Raw genomic sequence first — 22,126 nt, forward strand, 5'->3', positions numbered from 1 at the left:
TTGTCCGAGTGTAAAAGTAAAATATTTGCTGCCATCCACTTCCTTATGTCTAAAACACAGTCTTCCAGGGTAGGCAATTTTGGGGCTTCACCATGTTTTATCGAAATGTACAGCTGTGTGTCGTCCGCATAGCAATGAAAGTTAACATTGTGTTTCCGAATGACATCACCAAGAGGTAAAATATATAGTGAAAATAGTGGTCCTAAAACGGAACCTTGAGGAACACCGAAATGTACAATTGATTTGTCAGAGAACAAACCATCCACAGAGACGAACTGATATCTTTCCGACAGATAAGATCTAAACCAGGCAAGAACTTGTCCGTGTAGACCAATTAAGGTTTCCAATCTCTCCAAAAGAATATGGTGATCGATGGTGTCAAAAGCATGACTAAGGTCTAGGAGCACGAGGACAAATGCAGAGCCTTGGTCTGACGCCATTAAAATATAATTTACCACCTTCACGAGTGCAGTCTCAGTGCTATGATGAGGTCTAGTCAATGAATAGCATTCTCACGTAGGTGTTCCTTTTGTCCAGGTGGGAAAGGGCAGTGTGGAGTGCAATAGAGATTGCATCGTCTGTGGATCTGTTGGGGCGTTAAGCAAATTAGTGGGTCTAGGGTTTCTGGGATAATGGTGTTGATGTGAGCAATGACCAGCCTTTCAAAGCCCTTCATGACTACAGACGACAGACGTGAGTGCTACGGGTCTGTAGTCATTTAGGCAGGTTACCTTAGTGTTCTTGGGCACAGGGACTATGGTGGTCTGCTTGAAACATGTTGGTATTACAGACTCAGCCAGGAACAGGTTGAAAATGTCACTGATCAAATCCAGGTAAGAGCTAACAAGCCAGGGAACGAACTAGAACCAGATCTTAGTTGATGTAGAGAAGTAATGATAGCTTATTATTATGGATAACACAAGTTTGTTGGTTTTGTATTACAGGTTAACAAACACATTTATCTCTACTCGATCTCTTTAGTGCATTGGTACTGCAGAGCCACTTCTTTCCACTTGGTGTCCCTGTACACTCTATAATACATTAAATATAGCTTTGGCTATTCATAGATATGATTATATAAAATAAACAAATATTGTACTTTTTTAAAACTGTGGTTTTATGGTGAAGGACATGACGTTCCCTGGAACTTGATTGAAGTGGTGGTGATCACTTCAGGCATGTCTTTGAAAGGAAAATGCATTTTTAACCAAAGAAACAAAGTCAAACTCATCGTGGTTGTCACGCCCTGGCTCTGGGACTCTGTTATGTTGAGCCAGGGTGTGTAGTTTCTATGTGTTTGTGTTCTAGGTTCATTATCTAGCTCATGTGTTTCTGTGTTGGCCGGGGTGGTTCTCAATCAGAGGCAACGAGTATCAGCTGTTGCTTGTTGTCTCTGATTGGGAACCATACTTAGGCAGCCTGTTTTCCACAGTGTATTGTGGGATCTTGTTCCGTGTATGGTTTGTGTCTGTTACCTAGGACTTCACGTATCGTTTTGTTGTTTTGTTCGTGTGGTACTCTAATAAACATAAGTATGTAGGCATATCACGCTGCGCCTTGGTCCACTTCCTCCTACGATCGTGACAGTGGTCCTCTGTAGCTCAGCTGGTAGAGCACGGCGCTTGTAACGCCAAGGTAGTGGGTTCGATCCCCGGGACCACCCATACACAAAGAAATGTATGCACGCATGACTGTAAGTCGCTTTGGATAAAAGCGTCTGCTAAATGGCATATTATTATTATAGTAATTTAGCAGACGCTCTTATCCAGAGCCACTTACAGTTAGTGAGTGCATACATTATTTTATTTTTCATACTGGCCCCCCATGGGAATCGAACCCACAACCATGGCGTTGCAAACGCCATGCTCTACCAACTGAGCTACATCCCTGCCGGCCATTCCCTCCCCTACCCTGGACGACACTGGGCCAATTGTGCGCCGCCCCATGGGTCTCCCGGTCGCGGCCGGCTACGACAGAGCCTGTTGGATGGAACTATGTGCTTTCTTAAAAAGGGGATATATATTTGACTATACTACTGACCCTACAGGCCAGTTCTGGTGTACTTTACCTAGCCTATAGTCCCGGGGCTTGTGCCTGCCTGCCACAGTGGTACTCTAAACAGGCGGACAGACAGAGGTGTAGTCCAGGCAACAGAGCACATTAGGCAAGTAGGAAATAACAATACTACCATATCTACCCGCTTCTACCAAAGACTGTATTCGTTGAAAGGATATGAATAGATTATTAGCTTCTGCTATTGCCCTGCTATGGACAAAAAGGTACTAAAATGTATGCACTCACTACTTTAAGTCTCTCTGGATAAGAGTGTCTGCTAAATGACTAAAATGTAAATGTATGGACCAACATTACAGACGTCTCCATACAGAGAAAACTAACATATCATTGAATATCACTGTGGACCCAAACAGCAGGATTCTTTAGCTCTAAACTGTTGCCAGATTTGAAGCCTGACTGATCAACGACTGCTGTGATGTGAATGTCGTAGCTCTGCCTGGTAGAAATGAATAGCAAACACTATAATCTCTGTATAATATTGTTTCAATTTCCCCCATTCCATTTCTTACAGGCACTGTCCTTCTTCTCCGGCTTACCTCGTGTTGGCTATGAACTGGACAGTTCCGGACAGAGTCTGTCCCTTGCCAAACAGAGGCGTCTGGAAGTGACAGTGGACCTGGTACCAGTGAGTCAGAGGTTCACTAGGAGCAGTGGACAGTCACACTGTCATCCTGCAGAGAGAAAATACTCCCTGTGATTTTACATTGACAGGAAACCCACTAGGCTGGGTTCACAGTCCAGTAGCAGTAGGACCTGTAGCTGTGGGTGGCTGATTACAGTGGCATATCGCAGTTTCGGGGAAAACATCTAACTCCCTACAGTTCTACACATTTTGCCATGGGGCAGAGAGAGACATTTGCAATATTATAGCTAATCTCATGCTATTCTACACATTTTGCCATGAGGCTTAGAGAAATGTGCATCTTTAAAGCTAATTTCCTGCTATTCTACACATTGTGCCATGAGGCTGAGATAAAAAAAAAAAAATCGTTTTGGAGCTCATTTCCTGTGGTTCTATTTTTTTTGCCATGGTTTATGATGTGTTCATATGCTATATTTCTGAAATGTGTTTTTTTCTCTCACCAGAAGCTGGAGTGTCCATGATGCTCGATGGAGAGCTGCTCGTCTGTGAAGGGAGCCAGGTGCATGCCACTATAGGTTGGTAACATACCTGAACAAGCAAAGAGAAGAAGAGAGACATTACATTAGCAAAACAAAACCATAGATGTTCGTATAATGCCCTCTTGATACAGACGTTGACAAAACTATTCACAGGTTGATGGCAGCATGGAAAATGGCATCTCTCTTTCCATGTTGGAACTGAACCAAATATTGTCTATTCTATTGACAAGATAGTCGAGGGACCACTCTAAAAATGGAAATACATGTTCTCAAAGATGGAAGGCAGGTGGGAGGAGGCGAAATTAGGTGGGACTATTCTAGCCAATGAGAGGGCAGATACGCATGTGCACAACGGGCCATAGAGATAGATGACTCATCTTTATATCTGTATGGTGGAAGCCCTCACTGGCAATGTCTATTCTAAAATGGGTTATATCCAGGATGAGTCCTCTATCTCTATGACAACAGGCACAACTCCGATATAAAGTCTTTTTTTCAAAGTTGCTGCAATGCCACGTGAGTCCACTTATATCAGGGCATTCGTAAAAACCTAAGCATTACGCATCTTCTATTCGATCGTATAAGCCCCACGTAGCAAATTAGCAATTACATTTTTGGTTGACCAAATTCAACACTCTCATTGACCTCCATAGAAAAATCCCTCACTTCGTGGGCATATTTTCGTGGACAGGTTTTGGGTGGAGTATACCGCTTCCTCTCTGACTGAACTGACCCTTGGTTTGAGCCACTTCCTGGAGTGAAGGTACAGTGCCTTGCAAAAGTATTCATCCCCCTTGGTGTTTTTCCTATTTTGTTGCATTACAACCTGTAATTTAGTTATGCACGCTCAAGTTTTCTGTTTTTTTGTCTTATTTCTTGTTTGTTTCACAATAAAAAATATTTTGCATCTTCAAAGTAGTAGGCATGTTGTGTAAATCAAATGATACAACCCCCCCCAAAATACATTTTTATTCCAGGTTGTAAGACAACAAAATAGGAAAAATGCCAAGGGGGGTGAATACTTTCGCAAGCCACTGTAGCTCTCCAGCATCCTCTCGTTCAGCAGCATGTATCCAATGGGCACCTGCTCAGGGCACAACAGCTCCTCAATCTTCACAGCCAGGACTATGATCCTATCTGACAGACCATTGCTCTTGACCAGCATCTGAAGGGGAAACAGAAAACATATTGTCAAAAAATTAAACGAAGGTTTCTGTTGTTTGCATCAGATGGATTTCCTTGTTACTGATGATCCACTGCACTCCTGAGGCTTTGATAAAGACATTCATCTGCTGGCTAAAATTAGAGAGAAATAATCCGCTGTTGACAAATTGTGTTTTGGTAAACCCTCATGCATGCAAACTCTCCCTCGAAGTGCTCTGGTACAGTACACTTGCCTGCTGTGTAAACAGTGAGTTGCTTTAATGATGCGAGAGCTGGTGGGCAGCTTCTCCACACACACTGAGTGAGAGGGACAGACTTAGTCTGCTGGGTCTTTAGATTAGTAAGAGACACAAGCGTAGGGTGTATTATACACAAACCAGGTAAAGCTGGCCAGGCAATATCCTCTGACTGGGAGTGTTTCAATAGGGCGTTGTCCACACTGGTTGGTTCCAATGATACAGTGGGGAAAAAAGTATTTTGTCAGCCACCAATTGTGCAAGTTCTCCCACAAGGTTTTCACACACTGTTGCTGGTATTTTGGCCCATTCCTCCATGCAGATCTCCTCTAGAGCAGTGATGTTTTGGGGCTGTCGCTGGGCAACACGGACTTTCAACTCCCTCCAAAGATTTTCTATGGGGTTGAGATCTGGAGACTGGCTAGGCCACTCCAGGACCTTGAAATGCTTCTTACGAAGCCACTTCTTCGTTGCCCGGGCGGTGTGTTTGGGATCATTGTCATGCTGAAAGACCCAGCCACGTTTCATCTTCAATGCCCTTGCTGATGGAAGGAGGTTTTCACTCAAAATCTCACGATACATGGCCCCATTCATTCTTTCCTTTACACGGATCAGTCGTCCTGGTCCCTTTGCAGAAAAACAGCCCTAAAGCATGATGTTTCCACCCCCATGCTTCACAGTAGGTATGGTGTTCTTTGGATGCAACTCAGCATTCTTTGTCCTCCAAACACGACGAGTTGAGTTTTTACCAAAAAGTTCTATTTTGGTTTCATCTGACCATATGACATTCTCCCAATCCTCTTCTGGATCATCCAAATGCACTCTAGCAAACTTCAGACGGGCCTGGACATGTACTGGCTTAAGCAGGGGGACACGTCTGGCACTGCAGGATTTGAGTCCCTGGCGGCGTAGTGTGTTACTGATGGTAGGCTTTGTTACTTTGGTCCCAGCTCTCTGCAGGTCATTCACTAGGTCCCCCCGTGTGGTTCTGGGATTTTTGCTCACCGTTCTTGTGATCATTTTGACCCCACGGGGTGAGATCTTGCGTGGAGCCCCAGATCGAGGGAGATTATCAGTGGTCTTGTATGTCTTACATTTCCTAATAATTGCTCCCACAGTTGATTTCTTCAAACCAAGCTGCTTACCTATTGCAGATTCAGTCTTCCCAGCCTGGTGCAGGTCTATAATTTTGTTTCTGGTGTCCTTTGACAGCTCTTTGGTCTTGGCCATAGTGGAGTTTGGAGTGTGACTGTTTGAGGTTGTGGACAGGTGTCTTTTATACTGATAACAAGTTCAAACAGGTGCCATTAATACAGGTAACGAGTGGAGGACAGAGGAGCCTCTTAAAGAATAAGTTACAGGTCTGTGAGAGCCAGAAATCTTGCTTGTTTGCAGGTGACCAAATACTTATTTTCCACCATAATTTGCAAATAAATTCATAAAAAATCCTACAATGTGATTTTCTGGATTTTTTCCCCTCAATTTGTCTGTCATAGTTGACGTGTACCTATGATGAAAATTACAGGCCTCTCTCATCTTTTTAAGTGGGAGAACTTGCACAAATGGTGGCTGACTAAATACTTTTCCCCCCCACTGTATATATATATAAATACACCCCAATGGTGGAACAAGCTCCCTCACGACGCCAGGACAGCGGAGTCACTGACCACCTTCCGGAGACACTTGAAACCCTACCTCTTTAAGGAATACCTGGAATAGTATAAAAGTAATCCTTCTACCCCCCCTATACCACCCCCACAAAAAAAAAAAAAAATATGACAAGATAAATAATAAATGATTGAAAAATACAACAACAAAAAATATATAAATAAATAAAAATATATATAAAACAAATGAAAATTATAAATATACTCTAAAAATTAAGAATTTAAAAATTTAGAATAAAAAAAAAAAAATTGTATAGTGGTTATCCCACTGGCTATAAGGTGAATGCACCAATTTGTAAGTCGCTCTGGATAAGAGCGTCTGCTAAACGACATAAATGTAAATGTAAATATAAACCCTGTATTGCTGATGCTATGTATTGGCCAATGAGAGGCTTTGAAGCCACCTTGCGGCCATATTGGCACTCCTCAGAAGGAGCAGCCCTCCATAGGAATGAGGACAAAGGACAGAATTACATGTATTTAAGTAATATATCATTTTAAAGTATGCATTAAGGTATGTGTAATATAATAAATGTGGCAAAAACAAATGTAGACATTAATAAATGCATTTCTATATTCCAAAATATTTCTTACAATGGTGGGAGAGTGCCAAAACAGAGACCGCTTTCAGTCATCTAGTGTATAAATTAGGGGCGCAACTTTCCGAGCGGTCAGGTAGGCTGTTTGGAGTGTTTATCTGACAAAAAAATATAAATAATAATAATGATGTCCCCCCCACTTCTAAAACCAAAGTTGCGCTCCTGGTATAAATCATTTGTTAGTGCTCTCGGTGTAGTTCATCATCCCAGAGCGTGGCAGAGCATCCTTCCTGTTTTTCCAGACCTTGGCATGTTAAGTGTTCCTGTGAGGCTGTGTCCCATGCACATGCATACTGACGCTGGCCAAGCATCCACAGGGGTGGTCCCAGGCTCACACTATTTATATAGACCACAGCTTAGGCCTACAGTATGATAGGGATTCAGCCTGCTCAGAGAGACCATGCAACCACCCCAACAGGAATACATTATGGAGGTCCGCAATTATTTTGTGTAGCGTTTGTCAACTGAGTATAGGGTTCTGCTATTGGCCGATAAGCTGCAATGTGGAAGAAAATAAATATGAAGGGACCACAGGAGGCTGCTGAGGGGAGAACGGCTCATGATAATGTCCAGAACAGCGCAAATGGAATGGCATCAAACACCTGGAAACCATGTGTTTGATGTATTGTTACCATTCCACTGATTCCGCTCCAGTCATTACCGCGAGCCTGTTCTCCCCAATTAAGGTGCCACCAACCTCCTGTGGAAGGGACACATTTGGTTGCAGTCTAGAAATGAACACAAGTAAAGCAGTAGAAATAGAACAGAGTGAACTATGCCTGACTGCTAATCTAGAGGCCATCCATCCATGAAAATATGTTTCCTTCACCACCAAGCTGGTTTCTGGGCCAAGAGCAGCCTGAAGTCATTACACCCTCAGAATTTCATGCTCTGTGCGCGAAGCAGGAGGTCCGTTTATAGGGGCTGTTCTGTTCTGGAGGTGTGACTCTCTGAGATAGCATTTCCAGGGCTGTGCGATTTTTATCAAGGGTTTGTTCTTGGCTCCATGTAGACACCATGAGGTTTGAGCAAGATGCGTTGATGACACAGGTGATAAGACTGTGATAAGTGATTCATCATCTTTACCCGGGACTTATTGGGCCAAGCAATACAAATGACTTTATTCACTGATCAAAGCCGTAAGATTTTCCTTCTCTTTCTAGGCGTAAGTGGTTAAAGCTGCTAAAACAGCAAAAACATAAATCAGATTTCAAAACAGCAAAGAGCGTTCAATTATCTCAACAGACCAATTACGTTATTGAAGTTACCACCTATTCATCATACAATACACCTTTGAGCAATTATTAACAATTCTGGTGCTATAGATTGAAAATGCCCAATAGTGCATGTTAAAGTGCAAAAGGATGCTAATTTATAATTTCCTTTAACATTTCCTGGAAGGTTGATAGGAACAAAATCAGATGCTGCCAGAGCAGGCAGTAAAACAGACACCTTTAGGGCTGACCTCCACAGCATACACCCTCTTTGCTCCAGCATGGATGGCGAAGAAAGACAGGATCCCTGATCCACTGCCAACATCAAGTACTACCTGGATACAGGAAGGAGCCAGACATTACATCTACATGCAGTAACAGACGATCAGGTTCTGTTGTTCTGGTTACTCTTACCTTGTCCTTGAAGTCAGTCTCGTTTAGCAGAATGGCCTTTTGACATGTGGCTGTCCTCAAATAATCCTGCAACATATTCTGTTGTTGTGATAGACAGCCGTAAAACTACGTTGTAAAGGAGGAACGAGTTCAGTCACAACCTAGTACACAACCAGTATGTCTCTCTGAGGGCCTGGTTGATTGGTACAGTAAAGCTACCTGGAAGTACTGCAGGGCAGAGGGGTCCTCTGTTCTCTGGTCAAACACAGACTGCTCAGACAGTCTGGCTGCTGGGTTATCTTCCCTTCTCAGCTGTCTGAACGGTTATCTTCCCTTCTACTGTGTGTTCTGAACGGCAGGAGAACGCTCAGGCAGCCAACGGTTATGAGGAAAGACTGGGTGCCCACCTGACAATAGTCTGTTTCCCTGGTGACTGTGAATTTGAAAACACAGACCCCATCACCTGTACAGGAAAAAATCCACAACAGACAGTTAATTCAAATATAAGATAAAAGATAAAATCACAGTGTTCTGTCTCATCCATTGTCCAGAGGTCTGTTCCTATGTGTTATTTGCCCTGAGTCAGTTTCATTTGTACTGGGCCTTTTGTAAATGTATCAGTAAAAGAACCATAAATAACAATGTCAGCCTTTATCCCAGGAAGACCTTCAGCACACTCTGGCAGTGGACTGTGACAAAAGGCTACTAATGTTTAGTGGCACTATCTGATTCTGTGCACCAGGAGGCAGAGAGCTATGGTGGCTAGGACCTCTGTACCGTATAGAAAACACTGTCTGGGTCCATACTGTCCAGCAGAACTCCATAGCTATAGAGTCGGACACACACACATACACAGGTTGCACACAACGGCGAAGTAAATCTTCCAGACCTGTCAACACAGCAGGTCCAGCGACCACACAGAAAGAAGTAAAATTGCCATATGGGAAACTCTTGTACACATACATGGACTTCTCATAGACCAGAGAGAGGACGATACAATGTCTACGTTTGTCTTTAGAAAAAGAAGGTAATTGGTAATTTTACTCATAAATAAAGAGACTATCATGATTTACTTATGTCCAATATGTCTTATTGATTGTCCTCTTATGGAAAGAGCTAGTATGAGGTATACAAATAAAAAATCTGTAATTTGACATATTAGCTTGTTCTAGTTTCTTGCATGCATATTTACCATTCTGAATAGTGAGCTCTGTCTCCTCCAGGCCTGAGCTCAACTGTAGAGAAAGGCCTTGGTGTTGCCTCTGTTTGGCCACCTGTATCTCTCCCTGTACCTGGTCCTCATTCACAGAAAACAGATTGATGGAGAAACAGGTCACTTCTGAACTCCTCTCCATAGTTCCATCTGTAGCAACTCCTGTAATTAGGTTCTGCAGATGGGTTTGGTGGAGGTGGGAGGGGAATTATTACTGTATAAAAACAAAAAAATCAACACATTTTAGTTTCAATTTAGCTAATATACTGAACAGAAATATAAACGCAATGTGTAAAGTGTTGGTCCCATGTTTCATGAGTTAAAATAAAAGATCCCAGAAATGTTCCATACACACAAAAAGCTTATTTCTCTAAAATGTTGTGCACAAATTTGTTTACATCCCTGTTAGTGAGCATTTCTCCTTTACCAAGATAATCCATCCACCTGACAGGTGTGGCATATCAAGAAGCTGATTAAACAGCATGATCATTACACAGGTGCACCTTGTGCTGGGGACAAAAAAAGGGCACTTTAAAATGTGCAACACAATGCCACAGATGTCTCAAGTTTTGAGGGAGCGTGCAATTGGCATGCTGACTGCAGGGATGTCCACCCAAGCTGTTACCAGAGAATTGAATGTCAATTTCTCTTCCATAAGCTGCCTCCAACGTCATTTTAGAGAATTTGGCAGTGCGTCCAACCGGCCTCACAACCGCAGACCACGTGTAACCACACCAGCCCAAGACCTCCACATCAGGCTTCTTCACCTGCGGGATCGTCTGAGACCAGCCACCTGGACCGCTGATGAAACTGTGGGTTTGCACAATATCAACATAACGCTAACATTCCAATAGCTCACTGGCCTGATATTTTTCAATAATCAGTTTCAATAAATTCAATTTTCTAAAGCTCTACTAAAATTATTTGTATTCTAACATGTTCATTACATGTTTATAAACCTTCTGAAAAAAATTTTTATGGGGACTTGTCAGGGTTTGCAATGTAGGCCTTTTTGAGCATTTGTAGTGTTTTTAGATTAATTGCACGTGAGGGAATTGTTTTCACACAATTCTGAAAATATTGTTAATTAGAAAATGCATGCCAAATATATTGCCAAACAAACATTTATTACATTTCTAACAATATTATAATAACACCAACATCTACACATTATCAATTTCATAATGCTGTACAATCTCCCAAAAATGGTCTAAAATTTGATTTCTCCCTGCAATATTTTTGAATGAGTTCATCTAAATTTTGACCTCTGTGACAACAAGTCCTGACCTGTGATGACAATTATCTTTATAACTTAGCTTATGATCGTACTTCCACTTCGGTTTGGTTCTGCTCATCATCTATGTCAAGACACTGAAGAAGAATAGCCTGTATATGCTCCATATATATTGCAAATGTCAAAATTATATGATTCAAAACACATTTTAATTCACAATTCATTTCACAAGTAATAATCCTATTTGGCTGAAGCAATCATCTGTGAGAAGGTAAGAGCACACTAATACCTGAATTTTCTCCTTTCCCCCTTCTGATAACCAGGTGGCGAATCGCATCTCTGCATGTCTGGCAGACATATCAGTGTGGATGTCGGATCACCACCTCAAGCTGAACCTCGGCAAGACGGAGCTGCTCTTCCTCCCGGGGAAGGACTGCCCGCTCCATGATCTCGCCATCACGGTTGACAACTCCATTGTGTCCTCCTCCCAGAGTGCAAAGAACCTTGGCGTGACCCTGGACAACACCCTGTCGTTCTCCGCTAACATCAAAGCAGTGACCCGATCCTGCAGGTTCATGCTCTACAACATTCGCAGAGTACGACCCTACCTTACACAGAAAACGGCACAGGTCCTAATCCAGGCACTTGTCATCTCCTGTCTGGATTACTGCAACTCGCTGTTGGCTGGGCTCCCTGCCTGTGCCATTAAACCCCTACAACTTATCCAGAACGCTGCAGCCCATCTGGTGTTTGACCTTCCCAAGTTCTCTCATGTCACCCCGCTCCTCCGCACACTCCACTGGCTTCCAGTTGAGGCTTGCATCTACTACAAGACCATGGTGCTTGCCTACGGAGCTGTGAGGGGAACGGCACCTCCTACCTTCAGGCTCTGATCAGACCCTACACCCAAACGAGGGCACTACCTACGTTCATCCACCTCTGGCCTGCTAGCTCCCCTACCTCTACGGAAGCACAGTTCCCGCTCAGCCCAGTCAAAGCTATTTGCTGCTCTGGCACCCCAATGGTGGAACAAGCTCCCCCACGACGCCAGGACAGCGAAGTCACTGACCACCTTCCGGAGACACTTGAAACCCTACCTCTTTAAGGAATACCTGGAATAGTATAAAGTAATCCTTCTACCCCCCCATAAAAAAAAGAGCATCTGCTAAATGATGTAAATGTAAAATGTAAATGTAATGTAAATGAATGTGGAAAACATCCAGCTTGTTCCAACTACCTGATTTAGAAGCTGACTGGACTGACATCACCACTTCCTGCAGGGTGACACCCAGTGGAGAACTGTGGCAACGACAGAAAAGTTCCTGAAGACACTGGAGCTCAAAGTGGAAGAATATAAAAGCTGTGAAACTCCCACTACTGAGACAGAAACCAACACAACCAACACTGAATACACGGTATCATCTCAGAGCAAGGGGACTCAACATTAACACTGACTGAAGATGCTGTGCTCCCAAATATTCCAGTCTTCCCTCAGCCCATTGATGGACTTCTACTGGCCTGTGTGTAGTCTTTGGCCAGAGGTTCAACCTCTTTTCTGCCAGCGGGATCTACTGCAGAGAAACATGCTGGAGCTCAAGAGCAGGCTGGAGCTGATGGAGAAACTTCAGCAGCACATCTTTGAGGAGATGGACTATGTCCCAGCCTCTGTGGTCATCCAACCAGTCTCCTACACACTGGAGAAAGAGGGAGAGGGCTTTGCCCTGACACTGGAGACTAAAGACTTCTCCCCAGAGGAGCTGTCTGTCAAGCAGGTGGGCAGGAAGCTGAGAGTCAGTGGGAAGACAGAGAAGAAGCAGGATGATAGGGAAGGCTCTTACTCTTACAGATGCCAGGAGTTCAGACAGGAGTTTTATCTGCATGAAGGGGTGAATCCTGAGACAGTCACCTGCTCCCTGGATCATGATGGGAAGCTCCACATTGAGGCTCCAAAGAATCCATTATCTGCTGAGGAGGAGGTGACTGAGAGAGTGGTGCCCATCAACTGTAGCATGGATGTGAAGACGCCACAATTCCTCAGCTCACAGACAGAGGACAGCACCACAGAGGACAGCACCACAGAGGACAGCACCACAGAGGACAGCACCACAGAGGACAGCACCACAGAGGGAAGCACCACAGAGGACAGCACCACAGAGGGAAGCACCACAGAGGGAAGCACCACAGACCCACAGGAGAAACAACAGAACACTATTTCCACATAAGGACTGATCATATTATTATGCTAATTTCTATTTGACTGGATGTTACATTTTCTAATATATATTTTTCATGTTAAGATACTGTATGCATTTACATTTTATATCTTGTAACAATCAGTCTGAGATGCTATTTAATTTAATCAATAAAATCTATACTTTTACACAATATTGCAGTCGTTATCAACTCTTCAATGAATATCAACATAACGAGAATCAATAACAGGGCTTAAGGCTGGCCTAAAGATTTTCACTGTCTTCTTTATAGAATGTCTTGGTTTTCAAATGAATTATCTAAATATCATGATATGTTTAGATACAATGTGTAGTTTTGTTACACAATAAAATGTTCAATATACTTTGTGGCAGACCAGGGGCCTCATGTACAAAGACTTGCGTTGAATTCATACTAAAACATTGCGTATGGACAAAGCCATAAATGTGCGTACGCACCAAAAAAATCTGATGTATGAATCTCTGCGTACGCAGCATTCCACATACATTCTCTTTGTACATCCCAATCAACGCGAAATTGAGCGCACATGCACGAGCACCACACCACACCCTGTCTCCTCCCTCAATTAAATCAATTTAAATATGGTAATTAGTCCAATTTGGCAAAAGAAACCTGCAAGAACATGGCTAAAGCAAGCAAGAAACGAAATTTCACTGAAAACGAATTAGAGGTGCTACTATCAGAGGTAGAAACAAGAAAAAATATTTTATTTGGAAATCTGTCCTCTGGAATTAATAACAAAAGAAAGAAAAAAGAGTGGGCGAGTTTGTCTGATGCCGTCAACGCGGTGGGATCTGAGAGTCGCACCGTAAATGAACTGAAGAAGAAATGGTCAGACATAAAGGTGGAAGTTAAGCGGAGAACTGCTGCGCACCGACAAAGTGTGGGCAGAACAGGCGGTGGTACAGGGACCGATGAACTTGCACCCTTTGATCAGAGAGTTGCCTCTATTGTAGGAGACACGTTAATCTCTGGAATCGTATCCGCTGATGTAGGAGACTCGGATATACTACAGGACTGCCAGCAAGGTGACTCAGATTTATTTCCTTAACTTTGATATACATAGCCAGCCACCGTTTAATTTTAAAATGCATGCAATATAGCAAAAGGTACACCAGAGATTTCACGTATCCACTGCTTTTATTGCAAATGCGTGTACCCATTAATAAGGAACAGACTCAAATTACTGTTAAGATGTGCCTGTGTTTAATTGGACTTAGGAACCGCAGGAACGTCCACTGGCACGCACTCAGAGTCCGCACCACCTGAGCAGCCAGAGCCCATTCAGTCCAGCGTCTCCCGTGTCTCTAATGTTCCCCCCAGTGCTGAAGCCCGTCCATCTGGCCGTGTCTTGACGCATGCTGTTCTGGAGTCACAACAACAAATTGTTAGGGCCATTGAAGAAATGAACAGTCACCTTAAAAATGTCACTGACGCACTCACAGAAATAAGCCATTCATTAAAAGAATTGGTCAAAAAATGAACTTTGTGTCTGAGTACCATTTATATTGTCGCAATTACACGTTGACGGGCCTGAATGGCTTGTTGATTGTGCTGCACATATACTGGTCCTGGGTCAGGGTCATCTGGCGGTGCCCCCACCTCACCAAGGGGTATGCCATGCCTGTGCGCGACATTGTGCAGCACTCCACAGGCCAGTATGATGCGGCAAACCTTGTCAGGGCGGTATAACAGCATCCCCCCGGTCTTGTCAAGGCAGCGCCACCTACATTTCAGCTGCCCAATCGCCCGCTCCACAACTGACCGAGTGCGGGAATGGGCATCATTGTATCTGCGCTCTCGGTCAGTTTGTGGGTTGGTGAGGGGGGTTAACAGCCACGTCTTTAGTGGATAACCACTGTCTCCTGATGGGCAGTAATAATAATTACAGACACAAACATTTTACTTTTAGATAGAACCATACATTTAAATGCATAACTTACCAAGTAGCCACCCATCGCGCACCCTGCCAGCTTGGAGTCTCATCCCAACCATGCTGTTTGTAAGGATATATGAATCATGGGTTGACCCAGGCCACCTTGCCACAATATTTGTTAGGCGCATTTGTGCATCACATATAATCTGCACATTTATTGAATGGAAATGTTTCCGATTCACATATGCAAATTCGTCTTCAGATGGCGCCTTTATAGCAATATGTGTGCAGTCGATCGCTCCGATTACATTAGGAAAACCGGCTATCGCTGCAAATTGCGCTTTGATGTTTGGCTGGTCACCTGCATCGTATGGGAACGTTATATACCTGGTAGACAAGCGGATGATGCCGTCCCCATACAGGTGGCATTGCACGGCTCAAACACGACTGGCTTATTCCTGAGCGGTCTGCCAGTTCTCTTTGGAAAGAACCGGTTGCTAGGAAACCAAGTGTAGTAAGCACCTGTAAAGGAACGGGTAATGCGTGGCTCCTCACTGTCTCTCTTTCCAAATTCGGACCCAACTCAGCGCAGAGCTCCAAGAGTATAGCCCTTGGAAATCTGAAACGGCTGATGAGCCAGTCATCGTCGTGGGCCAGAAAATCACCGTGGTCCCTAAAAACTCGTTCTCTCCGGATTTGTCCATTGAAAATGTCTTCTAATAAAGCCAAAGCTGCCATTGCTAGACGGGTTGTATCAATTTTCACATCCTTTATATATGTTCTTACTTAATTGCATAATTAATAGAATATTCTAATAAGACTCGTGTGACAATAATATGGCAAATCATTTATCAATTACAAATTATAAGCAATATCTGGCAGGTGCGATAGAACAGTTCGTAGTGTAATGTTTGCCACTTCACTTTATTGCCTCTATGAGTCGCCAACGGACAAACATCACAAAAATGTACGTACGCCAGGCCTGAAGTTTACGTGGAAGAACGCACATTCTTACGTTAATTTCACTGTTAGTACATCTGACCGTGAACGTGAAAGCTGGCGTACGCCGTGTTTTCGTGCGTACGCAAGATTGATACATGAGGCCCCAGGGGGTTTGATCATGACGTTTACACAGATCAGACAAGGAGACAAGTGTGATGCCTCAGTTTCAAGGATGTTTATTTACAACAATAAAGTATTATCCTCCCGAGTGGCGCAGTGGTCTAAGGCACTGCATCGCAGTGCTAGCTGTGCCACTAGAGATCCTGGTTCGAATCCAGGCTCTGCTGTAGCCGGCCGCAACCGGGAGACCAATGGGGCGGCGCATAATTGGCCCAGTGTCGTCCAGGGTAGGGGAGGGAATGGCCAGCAGGGAGGTAGAGCATGGCGTTTGCAACGCCAGGGTTGTGGGTTCGATTCCCATGGGGGTCCAGTATGAGAAAAAAAAAAAAATTTGAATAATGTATGCACTAACTGTAAGTCGCTCTGGATAAGAGCGTCTGCTAAATGATGTAAATGTAAAGAAAAGAAACAGGTCTCCTCCAGGAGACCTCTTCCGGGTCACCGCCTTCTGGGCTCCGGGGAATGCGGTCTTTTCTGGGGTAGAACACTGAGTCCCTCAGTTCTATCAGATCGTGAGGACGTCTGCCCGGTAGCAATGTCTCACTACCTCCAACCATCTCGTGTGCTGCCCTCCTGGCAGCTTTATGGGCCCCGTACGGCTGGTGAGCAATCAGACCCTTGATTACTCACCAGCATCAATCAGCCCCAATTAGTCCTGGCCGGAGGACCCGTCAAGACCTGGCACGTCCAGCAGAGGGAGCCACCGCCGCGTGATGTATACTCCGTCAGTCACCAGGCCTCGACGAGTCTCCCCCTGGTGGCTTGTCCGCAGTACTCCACAACTTCTAATACAGTTGTTAAATTCATTTTTGTGAAATTAAATATACCATTACAGTATGCTAACTAGAGGGAAGTATATTTAACATTCAGGCCCATATCTTTATTTAAATCTTTAAAAAATAAATATCAGAATATGGTTATTGACATACAGTGAGGGAAAAAAGTATTTGATCCCCTGCTGATTTTGTACGTTTGCCCACTGACAAAGACATGATTAGTCTATCATTTTAATGGTAGGTTTCTTTGAACAGTGAGAGACAGAATAACAACAAAGAAATCCAGAAAAACGCATTTAAAAAATGTTATCAATTGATTTGCATTTTAATGAGGGAAATAAGTATTTGACATCTATGCAAAACATGACTTAGTACCTTGTGGCAAAACCATTGTTGGCAATCACAGAGGTCAGACGTTTCTTGTAGTTGGCCACCAGGTTTGCACACATCTCAGGAGGGATTTTGTCCCACTCCTCTTTGCAGATCTTCTCCAAGTCATTAAGGTTTCGAGGCTGACGTTTGGCAACTCAAACCTTCAGCTCCCTCCACAGATTTTCTATGGGATTAAGGTTGAGGGAAGGAGGTTCTCACCCAAGATTTGACGGTACATGGCCCCGTCCATCGTCCCTTTGATGCAGTGAAGTTGTCCTGTCCCCTTAGCAGAAAAACACCCCCAAAGCATAATGTTTCCACCTCCATGTTTGACAGTGGGGATGGTGTTCTTGGGGTCTTAGGCAGCATTCCTCCTCCTCCAAACACGGCGAGTTGAGTTGATGCCAAAGAGCTCGATTTTGGTCTCATCTGACCACAACACTTTCACCAAGTTCTCCTCTGAATCATTCAGATGTTCATTGGCAAACTTCAGAAGGGCATGTATATGTGCTTTCTTGAGCAGGGGGACCTTGCGGGCGCTGCAGGATTTCAGTCCTTCACGGCGTAGTGTGTTACCAATTGTTTTCTTGGTGACTATGGTCCCAGCTGCCTTGAGATATTGACAAGATCCTCTTGTGTAGTTCTGGGCTGATTACTCACCATTCTCATGATCATTGCAACTCCACGAGGTGAGATTTTGCATGGAGCCCCAGGCCGAGGGAGATTGACAGTTCTTTTGTGTTTCTTCCATTTGCGAATAATCGCACCAACTATTGTCACCTTCTCACCAAGCTGCTTGGCGATGGTCTTGTAGCCCATTCCAGCCTTGTGTAGGTCTACAATCTTGTCCCTGACATCCTTGGAGAGCTCTTTGGTCTTGGCCATGGTGGAGAGTTTGGAATCTGATTGATTGATTGCTTCTGTGGACAGGTGTCTTTTATACAGGTAACAAACTGAGATTAGGAGCACTCCCTTTAAGAGTGTGCTCCTAATCTCAGCTCGTTACCTGTATAAAAGACACCTGGGAGCCAGAAATCTTTCTGATTGAGAGGGGTCAAATACTTATTTCCCTCATTAAAATGCAAATCATTTTATAACATTTTTTACATGCGTTTTTCTGGATTCTTTTGTTGTTATTCTGTCTCTCACTGTTCAAATAAACCTACCATTCATATTATAGACTGATCATTTCTTTGTCAGTGGGCAAACGTACAAAATCAGCAGGGGATCAAATACTTTTTTCCCTCACTGTAAATCATCAGAAAAACCCTGTAAGTTCAGTACAACCTTACTAGACCTTTAATTGCAGTTACATGTTCAGGTCATGGGATAATTTCCTGCTCATCACCTTTTTGATATGCAGTATTCACACTCCTCTTAACCTATTACAGTGTTGTGAGAAATAGTTCAGATATGTCAGGGTCTCTTCAGTGATATCATGACGACAACAACATGATTGGTTTGACCACTACTACCACTCAACTTCTGTGACCCTCGGATATTCTCTAGCACATTGGAACACTGTGAATATGACACTCTAACACAGACAGACACACAGAACGATACAGATCCTATTAAATCACCATTATAATTCCTTATTCTATGCACCTAACATACTGTACATACACATAACCTGTTCGTGCACATTTTGTTTAACTACATACAGTTGAAGTCGGAAGTTTACATACACCTTAGCCAAATACATTTAAAGTCAGTTTTTCACAATTCCTGACATTTAATTATAGTACAAATTCCCTGTCTTAGGTCAGTTAGGATCACCACTTTATTTTCAGAATGTGAAATGTCAGAATAATAGTAGAGAGAATTATTTCTTTCAGCTTTTATTTCTTTCATCACATTCCCAGTGGGTCAGAAGTTTACATACACTCAATTAGTATTTGGTAGCATTGCCTTTAAATTGTTTAACTTGGGTCAAGCGTTTCGGGTAACCTTCCACAAGCTTCCCACAATAAGTTGGGTGAATTTTGGCCCATTCCTCCTGACAGAGCTGGTGTAACTGAGTCAGGTTTGTAGGCCTCCTTGCTCGCACATGCTTTTTCAGTTCTGCCCACAAATTTTTTATAGGATTGAGGTCAGGGCTTTGTGATGGCCACTCCAATACCTTTACTTTGTTGTCCTTAAGCCATTTTGCCACAACTTTGGAAGTATGCTTGGGGTCATTGTCTATTTGGAAGACCCATTTGCGACCAAGCTTTAACTTCCTGACTGATGTCTTGAGATGTTGCTTCAATATAGCCACATAATTTTCCTTCCTCATGATGCCATCTATTTTGTGAAGTGCACCAGTCCCTCCTGCAGCAAAGCACCCCCACAGCATGTTGCTACCACCCCCATGCTTCACGGTTGGGATGGTGTTCTTCGGCTTGCAAGGCACCCCCTTTTTCCTCCAAACATAATGATGGTCATTATGGGCAAACAGTTCTATTTTTGTTTCATCAGACCAGAGGACATTTCTCCAAAAAGTAAGATCTTAGTCCCCATGTGCAGTTGCAAACCTGTAGTCTGGCTTTTTTATGGCGGTTTTGGAGCAGTGACTTCTTCCTTGCTGAGCGGCCTTTCAGGTTATGTCGATATAGGACTCGTTTTACTGTGGATTTAGATACTTTTGTACCTGTTTCTTTCAGCATCGTCACAAGGTCCTTTGCTGTTGTTCTGGGATTGATTTGCACTTTTTGCACCAAAGTACGTTCATCTCTAGGAGACAGAACGTGTCTCCTTCCTGAGCGGTATGACGGCTGCGTGGTCCCATGGTGTTTATACTTGCGTACTATTGTTTGTACAGATGAATGTGGTACCTTCAGGCGTTTGGAAATTGCTCCCAAGGATGAACCAGACTTGTGGAGGTCTACAATTTTTTTTCTGAGGTTTGATTTCTTTTGATTTTCCCATGATCTCAAGCAAAGAGGCACTGAGTTTGAAGGTAGGCCTTGAAATACATCCACAGGTACACCTCCAATTGACTCAAATGATGTCAATTAGCCTATCAGAAGCTTCTAAAGCCATTACATAATTTTCTGGAATTTTCCAAGCTGTTTATAGGCACCGTCAACTTAGTGTATGTAAACTTCTGACCCACTGGAATTGTGATACAGTGAATTATAAGTTAAATAATCTGTCTGTAAACGATTGTTGGAAAAATTACTTGTGTCATGCCTAAAGTAGATGTCCTAACCGACTTGCCAAAACTATAGTTTGTTAACAAGAAATGTGTGGAGTGGTTGAAAAACGAGTTTTAATGACTCCAACCTAAGTGTATGTAAACTTTCGACTTCAACTGTAACTACCCTAACAACATTTTGTTTACATTTACATTTTAGTCATTTAGCAGACGCTCTTATCCAGAGCGACTTACAGTTAGTGAGTGCATACATTTTTTTTCATACTAGCCCCCCGTGGGAATCGAACCCACAACCCTGGCGTTGCAAGCACCATGCTCTACCAACTGAGCTACACAGGGCCGTTTAACTACATTACTCTAACTACCCTAACAACATTTTGTTTAACTACATTACTCTTTATGAAATCAAACTCTGTTATGATATCAAGACATAGTCTTTCGATCCACTATTTGATTTTCAAGGCATCTATTGAAATGGCAGCTATACCAAGCCAGGGCATACCCATCACACCCACTCCAGGGACATGATTTAAATGGAAAAATATTAATTACCCAAATGCAACATAATGAAATACTGGTTTGTACAACAACATGACATCAAACAAGGCAAAACTTTGTAAAAAAAAAAAACTATATTTATTGAATGTGCAAAAACATTGGCTTTACATTCCATGCCATTGAGAATTATTGATGTTGCGTTCATCAAATTTCACAAAATAGCAATTTACTTGAGATAGTACAGACGTGAGTGAATTAAATGGTATTCATGGGAGTTCTTTATTATTGCCCAGCCATTAAGCTAATGGTATTAGCTACAGTATATCATGATACAGAGTCATCGTAATCAGTCCTTCTTGGGCTCTGCCTCTACAGTAGTGCTCTCAGCTGCAGCGCCGGGTGAGGTTATGGCTGGTAAGCAAGTGATAGGAACCACTCTCTCATTGCCTTCTGTCACAGCCACCATTTTTGGTGCCTGGATCTGTAGCTGTCCATCGTTCAAAGAGCAGGTGACTGTCTCAGGATTCACCCCTTCAGGTAGATCAAACTCCTGTCTGAACTCCTGGCATCTGTAAGAGTAAGAGCCTTCCATATCATCCTGCTTCTTCTCTGTCTTCCCACTGACTCTCAGCTTCCTGCCCACCTGCTTGACAGACAGCTCCTCTGGGGAGAAGTCTTTAGTGTTTAGTGTCAATGCAAAACGGTTGTTTTCTTTTCCCACCTGGAAAGCGATGGGCTTGAAGTCAATTGAAGATAATGGGCCTTCAATGTCTTCAAAAATCTTTTGGTGCAGTCGTTGCATATATTCCATATTGTGCCTCATCTCTTGCATATTTCTCATAATTTCCTGCTCCATCTGGAAGAAGAGAGGCCGTGTCTCTGGCCATAGGCTGCGGACGGGCCAGTGGAAGTCCATGAAGGGGCTCATTGGGCTCATTGGATTGAGGGAAGGCTGCATCATGCTGGGGCAAAGCATCTTCAAATCAACTCTGTCTGTGTCGTTTCTGCTGGTCTCTGTTGGTCTCTTGTTTCTGAGTGTGTTTCTGAGAGCTTATGTCCCGAGCAGACTAGGGCTCACAGCTTTTATACTGTCCAGTGGAAAGTTCCAGTAGCATTCCATTTGACTGCTACGTTAGAGTGTTATGACTACGCAACTTCTGTCATACTCCAAAACAAGCCTCTGGTAATACTGC

At 43.4% G+C, this 22,126-nt stretch overlaps 3 protein-coding genes and 2 long non-coding RNA genes across 5 annotated transcripts; 2 read left to right on the forward strand and 3 right to left on the reverse strand.

Moving 5' to 3' along the window:
• Positions 1–2,672: 2,672 nt before the first annotated feature.
• Positions 2,673–9,826, reverse strand: LOC121574219 (histone-arginine methyltransferase CARM1-like). Its single transcript, XM_041886851.1, has 10 exons — positions 9,664–9,826; positions 8,812–8,934; positions 8,691–8,758; positions 8,493–8,597; positions 8,317–8,413; positions 6,555–6,568; positions 4,238–4,363; positions 3,928–3,964; positions 3,160–3,247; positions 2,673–2,747 (listed from the first exon to the last, which is right to left on the reverse strand). Exons 1-10 carry the CDS (start codon positions 9,824–9,826, stop codon positions 2,735–2,737), a joined length of 834 nt encoding a protein of 277 aa, XP_041742785.1. The 3' UTR covers positions 2,673–2,734.
• Positions 9,827–12,346: 2,520 nt separating this feature from the next.
• LOC121574220 (heat shock protein 30-like) lies at positions 12,347–13,140 on the forward strand. Its single transcript, XM_045222685.1, has one exon. It carries the CDS (start codon positions 12,379–12,381, stop codon positions 13,138–13,140), a length of 762 nt encoding a protein of 253 aa, XP_045078620.1. The 5' UTR covers positions 12,347–12,378.
• Positions 13,141–13,565: 425 nt separating this feature from the next.
• Positions 13,566–14,634, forward strand: LOC123491587. The gene is made up of 2 exons (XR_006661445.1): positions 13,566–14,178; positions 14,371–14,634. It is a non-coding gene; the product is annotated as an uncharacterized LOC123491587 (long non-coding RNA).
• Positions 14,175–15,435, reverse strand: LOC123491586. Its single transcript, XR_006661444.1, has 2 exons — positions 15,094–15,435; positions 14,175–15,015 (listed from the first exon to the last, which is right to left on the reverse strand). It is a non-coding gene; the product is annotated as an uncharacterized LOC123491586 (long non-coding RNA).
• Positions 15,436–21,045: 5,610 nt separating this feature from the next.
• Positions 21,046–22,066, reverse strand: LOC121574403 (heat shock protein beta-11-like). The gene has a single exon (XM_041887028.2). The coding sequence runs from the start codon at positions 21,907–21,909 to the stop codon at positions 21,280–21,282; it is 630 nt and encodes a 209-aa protein (XP_041742962.1). The 5' UTR covers positions 21,910–22,066; the 3' UTR covers positions 21,046–21,279.
• Between the last annotated feature and the right edge of the window lie 60 nt (positions 22,067–22,126).

This window comes from Coregonus clupeaformis, chromosome 9 (genome assembly GCF_020615455.1).
Source record: "Coregonus clupeaformis isolate EN_2021a chromosome 9, ASM2061545v1, whole genome shotgun sequence".
NCBI classification, from domain to species: domain Eukaryota; kingdom Metazoa; phylum Chordata; class Actinopteri; order Salmoniformes; family Salmonidae; genus Coregonus; species Coregonus clupeaformis.